Source organism: Echeneis naucrates, chromosome 12, assembly GCF_900963305.1.
Source record: "Echeneis naucrates chromosome 12, fEcheNa1.1, whole genome shotgun sequence".
NCBI classification, from domain to species: domain Eukaryota; kingdom Metazoa; phylum Chordata; class Actinopteri; order Carangiformes; family Echeneidae; genus Echeneis; species Echeneis naucrates.
This window is the reverse complement of record NC_042522.1, coordinates 13,475,529-13,487,370: the sequence shown is the minus strand read 5'-3', so window position 1 is coordinate 13,487,370 and position 11,842 is coordinate 13,475,529. Positions and strand designations below refer to the sequence as shown.

The 11,842-nt window shown below is 41.3% G+C and overlaps 1 protein-coding gene across 1 annotated transcript in view; it reads left to right on the top strand.

Annotated features, from left to right (window-relative positions):
• Positions 1-2,472: 2,472 nt before the first annotated feature.
• Positions 2,473-11,842, top strand: part of astn2 (astrotactin 2) — a 228,906-nt gene continuing 219,536 nt past the window's right edge. The window contains exon 1 of the mRNA XM_029516439.1: positions 2,473-2,935. Coding sequence (XP_029372299.1) covers positions 2,473-2,935 — 463 coding nt within the window. The remainder of the gene's footprint in view (positions 2,936-11,842) is intronic.

The window sequence follows — 11,842 nt, the reverse complement described above, 5'->3', positions numbered from 1 at the left end:
AAACTTGCTCGTTGTGGTGAAACAGCTTATTTGAGGGAACATTCTATATTCCCTTTATCAACTTTAATTGACACCTCTGTTGCGCAGTCACTGCAAGATTGATGTCTTTTGCTGCATGACTGATTTCCTTTCTTGTTAGTTCATCAGAAAGGCCCAAGATCTGCTTGTTTAATTCTTGAAATCAATCAGTGGACAAGTAAAACACACCATGAGCACAATAACATACACCATTTTCTGTCAGTATAGTACTTTTAGTTCGTATTAAATTGGGAAGCAGTTTAACTGTTTCAGCACAAAGGACAGAACACAAGAAAGCAGATTACCTCACATCAGTATTAATTATTTTTTTCTGAAGAAAAATGAATGACTGTATTGCATAAAAATTTTAGCTTGACTCTGAGCCCTTGGATCAATGTGACTTTTTGGCTGAAGCTTTGGACCAACCTGTCTCATCCATTCAACTGTCAAATACTTTTGACTCTTAAAGCAGTAACTGAAAAATAACTTCTGCAGACAGCCTGTAATTAGCTTTACATATTCATTGTTTTTTTTTTTAAATGTCATCTGTGTAACTTAATTATGTTATTCAATTTGGATAGGGTTTTTATTATTTTTTTTACTTAATCGATTGTATGGGGCAGCACGGCGGCAGAGTGGTTAGCACTGTTGCTCCACAACAAGAAGGTTGTGGGTTCGGTTCCCGGGCCTGTGGGCTTTCTGTGAGGAGTTTGCATGTTCTCCCCGTGCCTGCATGGGGACAGTAATTGGTGACTCTAAACTGTCCGTAGGTCTGAGTGTGAGTGTGTGTGGTTGTTCGACTCTGTCCATCTCTGTGTGTTGGCCCTGTGATGGACTGGCGACCTCTCCAGGGTGACCCCGCCCTCATCCGATGTGAGCTGGGATTGGTACCAGGACCCCCTGCCACCCGGAAACAGATAATCAGTGGAAGATGGATGAATGAATGAATAATTGATTGTATTTTGAAAGGAGTTTATCCCTTTGCAGAGCTCCTTGGGATTTCTTTAGGAAATCACTTTCATTTGTGGGGCACTCAGCTGTGGTGTTATGTATTCAGCATGGAGTGAGTGTACTTTACTTTGGACAAGGGTCTTTTAGGTGAAACTGCACTTTCACTTTAAGTAGTAGACAACATTTCACTTCATGCACAAGCTGCAGATGACCTCTGACTCAAAGTGAGTGAGTTCACAGTGAGGATACAGATGAATAAAACTCCTTTGCTAAGCACCAGGTCGGCTTACTTCATTGTATGTTGAGAAACCGGGAGTCTCATTTATGAATTTATGGGGCATATCACCCATTGTGCTCCTGCGTCTGAATTTTCTTCTCCTCTTTCTCTCTTTCTCTCTGAGAAAACATTCATTTGGAAAGTGGCTGTTGAGCAGTGATCCTTTTCCTCGCTGCGCAGTCATAGGTAGTGTCTGAGGCTGTCGGCTTAACTTATTGTCTGAGTGTGTGTATGAACAAACAAAAGAGAGGTAACTTTGCATTATAATGTTTTTTTCACTTGCTGTTTCCAGAATTTGAAATTAAATTGAAACCTCAAGTTTGAAGCCAACATGGAGGGGAAGTCTGTGACGTGCTCTGAAAATACTTGCTTGCGCAAATAACCACATTTACACAAGTAGACCTCTTATGTACAATTTTGTACTTTAGTCAAGTAACTTCTAATGCTACATTATACCTCAGCTGAAGCACATTTTGCTGGCAAATATATTGGCTGTTTCAGCCACCACATTAACTCCTTTAGTTCCATGTTACCTGCACATTAAGACAAATATGACAAATCCTCACGTATTTTTGTGCATTGAACTCCCTGGTTGCAGTGGTTAAAATGAAACCAAGCAACACAAATTAATGCAATAACAAAGCATTGTTGATGAAGTTAGCCTTTTGTAAATGTCTTGCTGCAGTATTTCTCTCCTGTGGTAGTCATAAATAAAACAACTTCTTTGAGTCTTCAGCTGTTATGCTCAAAAGCTCCAGAAGCCTTACTAAATAGACCTCAAAAGATTTAACTATTTTTTTTTTTTTTTTTTTTGGGGGGGGGGGATCATCAGTCACGTGACTACATCCTTAAATCCCCAGATATTTATTGATCCACCAGTTATCTGAGTTGCACAAATCAAATCTCCGTTTTGATTGACAGCTGAGCTGAAGGACACCGACACGCTGACTCCACCTTAAATCCCGTCTGAGGGGAACACGTGTTTGTCCACGTTGAGGTGATTTGTTGTCCCGCGGTGCGAAGGCAGATGGAAGTGCGCCCGCAGACTGCTGTGGGGGGGTTTGGTTGGAAGTCGTCCTCCTCCTCCTCCTCCTCCTCCTCCTCCTCAGTACACCTGTGCTGCCGCCTCCTGGACGGACGCGACTCCTTTGCAGCGACTGTACTATAAGTGAACGGACAGCTTATGAGCCGCGCTCAAAGCGAGGGAACCGCGCACAAGGAGCGGGATGGCGAGGACAACGCTGCCGCTGCTGCTGCTGCTGCACCTCCACCTCCACCGCGTCCTGCTGGCGGGGCTGCTGCTGACGGAGACCCGCTCGGTCCAGGGGAGCAGGGGGGCCACTCTGCCCGACGAGGAGCGGGACAAGAAGGAGGGCGACGCGGAGACGCCGTGTGAGGTGAAGACCGTCACCGTCTCTACGCTGCCTGTGCTCCGGGAGAACGAGTTCAGCTTCACCGGGGGAGCCTCCGGGAGCGTGGCCGGAGGAGGTGGTGCTGCCGGAGCAGGTGGTGCCGGTGGAGCAGGAGCCGGAGGAGGAGGAGCAGGAGCAGCCGGAGGAGGAGGAGGAGGAGGAGGGGGAGGAGGAGGGGGGGAATCCCGACTCCTGTTATTCGTTAGAACAGACCTACCTGGGAGAATTTCCGTAATGGATGATCTTGACAACACAGCTCTCCCTTACTTCACACTCGGTAAGAACTGCTGTGGATCTGTCCACCCACCTCCACCTTCATGATGATACCCATCCAACCAAAGCTGCATGTGACCGTGCACGTTGGTAGGATGCAGGATGTGCGCGCTCTGAGCCGCATCTCCAAAATCACGCCTTCACTTTTGCTCTTTTTTTTGGGGGGGGGGGTTCCGATGTTATCAAACCAAACCAGTCTTCCAAAAATCCAACTCAAAGTATGAAACTCATTTGCCTTTTTATTTATTTATTTTACTTAAAGCAGTGCTGCTTCTCTTTTTGGAAGTGGATGGACAACAAACTAAGTGACACTAGTGTAGGTGACATTTCACTCACCCTCTGTCTCCCCCCCCTCTCTGTTTCTTTTATCCCTCTCCGGCTTCCCTATTTTGTGGTGTAATGTGATTATGACTTAAAATTTCATGCATAGCCTAAGTAGGATGCTCCAATCAAGGAATGTAATTTGGCCCCGCAAATATACATGAAATTGGATTTTTTTTTAAAATTAATGCTGCACATAGCTGGCGGTATGAAAGAAATAGTTTTCATCACTGTCAACATTTCCCCCCCACCACCACCACATAACACTTTTTTTGTGTCTGGTCACACATGCCTCAATAACAGTGAATCACAACAGCACAACACTCTGCTATTTGGAATAGCATTGCTGATTGGATAACCACAGAGGGCGTGATAGATGAGGAAATGTCTCTGCCTCACACCAAGCTCAAGTATATTTATAAGTGGAGGAGTCTATGAACGGGGGTTTTTGTTTACCTTCCTTTTCCCTTTTTTTTTTTCCCACTTTATGTCACACAGTCATGTGAGAGTTGGACGCTCGTATGCTGGCCCCTGTGGTGTGCTAGCCAGGCAACTGTTCTGCGTGTGAGTGCATGCAGGAAAGTGCTTGGCGCACTGTTTTGTTTGGACTATTATTGCGAAATTTCTGTGTGTTTTCCAGTTCCCAATCAGTCCAGAGTGGGGGTATTGGCTCAGCGTGGTGAAAACCTGTTAAATGGCGAATACAAAATGCAAAACTTGTTGGAGGTCAGTGGTGAGGGGATGGAGAAAATCCATGAAACTGTCTCATTACCTCAGTTTTTGAACTCTGGCTTTTTTTCCCCCCCTCCTCCGCTGGTCTCAATTTCATTCTCTCTATGGAGAGTGCCGACTAAACTGGCTGCAAAGCAAAGACGGACGGGCGGGCTGTGGGCCGGAGCATTAAGCTAGTAAATCACTTTCTATTCTCATTAAGGACAGCCGTTGACTGGTGAGAAAGGCCTCTCTGTCCTCCCAGTCAGCCAGCTAGCAAATTTGCTGCTTCACCCTTCCAGTGCCTGACTGCAAACTGTGGGGGGAGGATGATAGAAAGGGCTTTAGCAGCTCCACATTTGAAATACACATTGAAGAAATGACATGTGTGCAGAGCTGTTGTGTTCTTTTTGGGCAAAGGTTTTTGAAAACAAATAGTCGACAATTAGTTAAGGAAGCACAAACAGGATAAAGGGACATGCACATGGTCCCAGTATATATTGGCTTGAAGGATTTGAAAACATTTCGGCTTAAAGCTCAGACACATATTCAAGTAAGATTCTGTTGAAAAATTAGCTTTAGGGCTGATAATATGTGTTTAGTGCCTCAGAGGATTAGAAACATGTTCACTCGTGTGACCGAGCACAGTATGAATATGAACACTCTCCTCATTGTGGCAGTGTCTCCAGCAAAAAGTACATTTTCGCAGTGCAACATTGAAATGAATTCACCAGTGACATTTGTTTCCTTCCTTGTGTTTCTTTTTTTACCCTTTTTTCTGTTGTCTTTGCGCCCATGTCTTTATTTATTTATTTTTTACTGATTTCCATTTTACGGCAACTCGTATGCTTGGAGAGGCTACAATTCTCCAAACTGAACAAACAGCTCATCTATTTTTGCGTCATCGGTTAACTTCCCCCCCCCATGGCATGTTGGCACTGTCAGGTACCTACTGTGTGTGTGTGTGTGTGTGTGTGTTTGTTTGTGTGTGTGTGTGTGTGTGTGTGTGTCATGACATAACCACGCACCATAAACTAATGATGATGCTTCCCTTATACGTTTCCGGGCCCTGGTATCAAAGTCAGACATTGACAGGGATGCATTTGACCTGCGCACAGTATTCAACCTCATGCATTAAGTTGTCTTGACAGCTTTATTGGTTGAGGTAATAGTAGAATACAGGGTTGTTGATTTAAAAGAACAAATCATCCAACTGACTTGCATTGGTAATGAATTGTTATCATAAGAATAGCGGATGTTGCATCAATATCCTGTCGTATCCTTCTCTGTTTCCTGTTAAAATTTGATTTATTTCTTGTTTTTTTTTTTTTTTTGGAAGTAATTGTGATGCTCCTGGATGCTGCAAAGGCTTAAGTACTACCCAGTACACATACTGATACACCCAAACACACGCATATTAGAATGGCTCAGACTTGGGAATTGTCAGTTTATATTCACTCCCGTTTTCATAGAGGTATTAGAATATAGGATTTTATGGTGTTGACCATATTGGATTAAAGCAGACACTCTCCTCTGTTCTATTAATGTTCTGAAGGTTTCACAAAGTTTCTGACATCAGTTACTGTGAAAAAAAAAAATGAACAGGTGAGCAGCTGTAACAACACAGGAAATGACACCTACAATAATGCACGTTGATCTAAAGAACAGAAAATAGTACAGATGTCATAGCAAGAGCTCCTTTGACTCCTGAGAATTCTCTCACTGACTCTGATACAAGAAAATAAACATATCAAAAGATTAATTTGCTCGGAACAGCAAGGGGTAAGAGTCTTACTGCACTTGAGGCAACTGGCTGCTTTTGACCTTTGTAATGCTTAAAATAATCTGCCATTTTCCCTTTAGAAGCCCATTAATAATGTCTATTTCTCCTTTCGTGTGCTTACTGTTTCTGCTTTAACATGTAACACTGGAGCCTCATCAGCCAGTGTTTACCACTGTACTACACTTGACTAACCTGTAAAAGTGCAAACCATGCATTAAATTCTCTTCTCTGCAAACCATCAGCTGTTTTTTCCCTCTCCCTTTTTTACAAGTAAATTTTCTTACCTTTTTTTGGGGGGGGTATACCTTCTTAGCCAAATGCCAGCCAAACCATAATGGGTTTCTGTGATGCTTTCAGATGTCCGATTGTTTTGTTGAACAGATATTAGAGGTTAGTGAAAAGGGGGGGGGGGGGCACGGGACAGCAAATACCCTTCCCACTGTGGCCTGCCTGCTCAGCTTTGATTTATTACCTCAAGTGTCATGGAGAATGGATGAGCAGAAAGGGCAGCAGCAGAGGAAGTGCACAGAACACTTTCCCATCCCGTCTTTCCTGTTGGGCTCTCTTATTCCTATATAATGTTTTTCTAAAAAAATAATAATGAGGTAAAGTGCAAGCGATATCAGTATATTCAATAAGCAAACAGCCCGTACTCTCCTTGCCTTTGGTGAAGCGGTGTGCATTGGATATGCTCATATTTTATTGTTTATTGCGTGGGTTGGAGGGGGTAACGTTTAAACGAAGTTTGAAAAATTAAACATTGAAGTTTTCAGCTTCAGGGCTTTCAGTTTAAAAAATAGAGTGGGTTTTTTTTTTTTTTTTTTTTTTTTTTTTTTGGTTCTTGTTGTTCCCCCCCTCCCCCCATGTGGTTTTCGTCTGTGCCAAATGTGTTGGTAATGTAAATTTGTTGCATCATACTTAGAAATTCTAGGGGAGAGAATTCTCTGCTGCTACGCTTTGTCACACAAGATAATTTTCTTTGCTCATTTTAAGTGATGTGGGACTGGGTGGAAATCAATATGTTTAGCAACATGGCTGACTCGGTAAACACCTCATTAGGAGTTCTTCACCTTTTTTAAAAACCTTCAGGTACTCAACATGACATTTTGTCCTTCTTTGGCTCAGTCTGTCCTATTGGACAAAATATTTCTACTGCTAATTTTCCAAAGCATGTGGGTCTTTTTTTTTTGTGTGTGTGTACTTATTATCGAACACTGGTACACCAACCAGCCGTTTTCTCTCACTCAGTCCTCCCCTCTGTATCTTTCTAAACAGGAGTTAGAGCAAACACTGCTTGCCTAGAGATGGGAGATTAAAGGCAATATAGTAAAGTGGGAAAAAAAGGAACGCCTCTGCCAGAGAACTGTGTTCCCTGTGGCAAAGAACATGTACTCACTGCACCGCGTCTCAATCTTATGTCAGGGGCTGAGCTTTGCACTGCAGGACAAGCAATGAAGTGGGGGCAAAGGTCATCGGTAGAGGTAGGAGTGATTACATGGTGTGGAGTTGAGATGGATGTGTGATTTCTCTGGTTGCATGAGATTTTGTAAGGGTTTTTTTTTACAGTTTATCTCAGAGAGCTCATCCTCCTGATATATGGCAGATGTTAAGCGACCATAACAAACAGGATCCACGGTGGAGCTTTTGCAGGCCATTAAATGGTCTATTTATCATCATTTGACCTACTATAATCCTCCTATAGGATCCTGCTGTTTTAAGATGAATGCTCTACAACATGCGTTTTCATCTGCAGCGTAAATTCAGTCGCTGACAGCACCATCGCCACTTGTACTAAAACACATCCACAAGAGAGCTTACGAATTCAAAAACACTCTCTATATGTATGCTATTTGTTTGTATTTACTAATGTTTGTATGGTCTTTCAGTACCTTGGTCTTTTTAAACGCGGTTGACCAATGTGATCCAAGTATAAATATTGGGAAGTTGAAATAGTCAGCAAGCTCTAATGCCAAAATTTAATATGCTATCTCCTAATGTTTAGATGTTTTTAGTTCTGAAAGATATTGTACACTCAAGGAAAGCTTGGATAAATGTGTTGGGCTTGGGGCACGGGTGAGGACAGCAACTGCTTTGTTATGACTTCACAAAGTTATGGAAGGCTTGACTGCTAATTTTTAGACTGAATGAATATAAACTCTCTAGGGACTAAGGGCCTTGATACTTTCACAGTGTTAGTACAGAACCATGGCATGTGTTATAATCAAAAAGAAAGAAAGCGTTTCACAATATGACACTTTTAAGAATGTGCTGCATTAGTGGTTCATGACAGTTCAGATACAACTAGAAATGATGCATGCGTGAAAGATTGATAGCACTGTTTGATGTTCTTGACAATTTTGAGGACTTTGCCAAGGAAACACAAGAGGTGTGACAAATCAGAGGAAAAACTAAAAAAAAAAAAGTCTCAGGATGAACAGCTGGGCGGTTCTGTTTAAGCAAAGAAAGCCATTCTTCCGAACTATTTCTGCACAGTGCTTTGTGACAGATTGGACCAAAATTTCCAAGTGTTAAAATGGTTTGAAATCCGATGGCTGTGAAAGTGTGAGTCACATCAGTTTCATGCCCATCAGTGACACCTGCATGGAAGCATCAGTCTCTTGTTTGATTCCTCCACTCACTAATTTTCAGATGAAGTGCCAGTTTTCTTTTGTTCTTTTCATTAACTTACTTTCATGTCTATATATGTATCATTCAAGAGGAGCAACTGGAGCTTTTTATAGTTGTTAAAATAAGTAATATAATAATTAATGAATGAATATTGCTCTGTTATGTACAAATTTAACACAAATGCCTCCTGCCCATAATATGGGCTCATATTATGTGCAAAATGTGGATGAACTTTTATGCATCTGGCTCCTGCAACTATGTGCTCACTGCAACATGTCCGTTTTTGGTAAAGGTACAGTATGTTGTTCTCTTATGGGAAGGCTTTCTGTGTTTATAAAAAAAAAAAAAAGTGAAGAAAATGTCACATTCTGTTACCTCACTCGATGGGAAAACTTGTGAGAGAACAATGGTGCTCATTCAGCTTAAAGTGATGGACCTAAGTGATGGCTTGGAATAGTTGAATGAATTGTGGTCAGTGACCTGTGCAGCTCGTATCCTCTTTGCAGGAACTTAGCTTTGAAATGTTCCGTCTCAAAACCAGCGTCTCTCCTCATGCCCTGTGGACAGCTTTGATGTCAAGATAATCATTTGATCATTACCATGATTGCTGAGAGGCGTATTGCAGTTATCTTCAACGAAATGAACAAAGAAGTTTATGTAAATACCTCTAATGAATGCACAAGCTCACTTTTATTTGGCCTTCTTTCTGCCTCTAATCTATGCAAATCAACAACATGCGTGTGTGTTTTCCTGTTTTATTAATTGGCAAAAAAAAGATCAAAGATAATATTTGGCAAATGTGTGTATGGCGAATTCAAAAGCTCTCAGTTTTGTCTTTATTTTTTGTTAGTTTGTCAGATATTGTATATTTAAAATGAGTCAGCCACAATGCAATGTTTTTGGTGATTTACTGTAACAGGATATATTGTGAGACGGGTAAGATCCTGATAAAGTGCTTATCCTTCCTCATAAACATGATCTCTGTTTACTTGTATATCAAACAAGTTTGGTTGTCTTCTTACACGTGCTGCAGTTCTGTGAGGCAATAATGGCTAAATCTGATATATATAGAAATTTTACCTCAGAAAGCTGGCTGTTGAATACTTCTAATTTATACAAGTGTGCAGAATTTCCCTCTGGGGATTAATAAATTATTTCTGTATTCTGATGCTGTTACCAACCTAAAAGCTATTTTAGCCATTAACGTTTTTCGTAGAATCCCCATTGTAACTTTGGAAGCTTTCAGAGGTTCAGTGACGAGTCCAAGGTCTCTCAACAGCATTATAATGTGGCCTTTCGTGTAATCTGAAAGCAGCAGCTGGCATTTCTTCCAAAATTTTAATGAAAAATTTAAAAGCAACCAATTTTTTTTTTTTTATTTTATTTGCATTGCATCTTCTGTGGCCTGTGTACTCAATCTGTGATTCTAATGCCTAAATCTTTCCTGACAAACAGCATGATAAAAATCTATTTTAATGTAATATGAGCTCAAAGACAGTGGTCCTTCTCCCACTCAGGTTTTACATGTTTGCACTCCTTTTAAAAAAACAAAAACAAAAAACAACAATAACAACTACAACAACAACAAAGAACTCTGCTGCTCTTTTATCACAATACATAATACATCCAATCTCTCCTGAGCTCAGAATCCAAAAATCTTCATGTCAGCTCAAATCACAATTTTGAAAATTTTAGCGTCAGCTCAATTAAATAAATTTGGTTGCAAACCTACCTCGAAAAATACCTCTAACATTAGCATCACAGGTCACATTCAACTTTTTCTTTTTGTCTGTTATGTCAGTGTACCTCAAGTGAATTTATTTTAATGAGTAAAGCTGGACTAGTATCAAAAAACAGCCTGGACATTGTGTCTAACAAGAGAGCGCCCTGCAAGCTGGTTCCCAAAAGATTCATAAACTTTTGACTTGTATACTGTACAGGGGCTTTATAGTCAGTGCACTGAATGCATAATGTGACACTGATTTATAAAAGCAATTCCATTTAGATGCTCTTTTTGCTCCTTTGGCTCCTCTGGTGTGTCCCCTACCACATAATAGAAAGCCCTATGTGACAAAAACAGTGTAATGTATTTGCTCTCTTACAATACCGGTTATAATGCGAGTCAGACGTTAAGGGCTAAGGAGTTCTGGAGAAATCCATCAACTTGCAAACAGTGTATTTGAAGGGAAGCGTGATATGTTGAGTATTTCATGATGTTCAAGTTTGCCATTGCATCCTTGAGATCATCGACTTTTGCTGGTGGAGCACTTACATCAAACGAGTTTAGTAATGTGCACTAGGAACACATATGACCTTTCCAACAAAGTGATGGTTTGATTGAATGAAAGGCAGCAAAGGTTAATTCAGTAAAGGCATAGTTCTGTGCCCCAAATGTGAAAAGGAAGAAATCAAGGCTTTCATCACGGACCCGTGCTGATGAACGAATGCTTAATAGCTGCACCTGACAGACGGTTGTGGATTTTGCAGGATTTTATTGAGCATGAACACGTTTCTGCTACTCTGTTAACTGATTTGATTGGATTTCTGAAGTTCATGAAGAGGTCAGTCTGAGTTGAATGTTTTGGACCCCCCCCCCCTCTATAACTTGTACCAGAACTTTCTCTCTTGGTATTTCAGCATTTAAGCTGGGCAGGTCGATACTAATATACACCATTCTGTTTAATTTTGAGAATCGATTGCCGCATAAAGACATTGATGCCAAGGTTTGTCTGCAAAAAAAACCTACTTTATATTTAATGAAAGAAGGAAAAGAGTAGATAGTGATGTAAATGGTCATGTACAGTAACATAGCAGTGAACCATTAAGTCCACCCTGACTGTATGAAGTAAATCAAACATAGGAAGGACCTGGGAGAGCAAACTGTATTCATGTGTATGGACCAGAACATGATATTTACTTGTTCAGCTGGTGTGTGTGTGTGTGTGTGTGTGTGTGTGTGTGTGTGTGTGTGTGTGTGTGTATATATATATATATATATATCTGTGTGTATGTGTGTGTGTGTGTGTGTCTGTGCTTGCGCGCTCACATTTGGAATTCTGCTTGGAAGCTACAGTGCTGCTTAGAGCTGTTCATCCCCGTGTGCGTACTATCAGGGTGCTCGAGAGCAGGTGGATTTCCTTTGGCCCGGGCAAAGCTCTTAGTTGTGTGCAAGTTCTGACTTATCTTGCAAAGGCTGGGATGAAAATGCTGCATACCTGCCTGCTGATACACAGCCAGTCAGTGGCAGACTGCTCTATGCCAAGTCCCTGTGTGACACACAAGAAAAGCAGCTTTCGACAAACGGTGGTGTTGCTCACATCTTCCGGAGATCTCTGCAAAGCTGCTATAATTTTTCTTTTTCCATAAATAGCTTAAAGATGTTTAAAGAACTTTGTAACAGTTTTGTCCCCTTTTCATGCATAATTAATTTTGTGCAAATCAAAGGAACAGTCGGTCAAGTAGGCTACA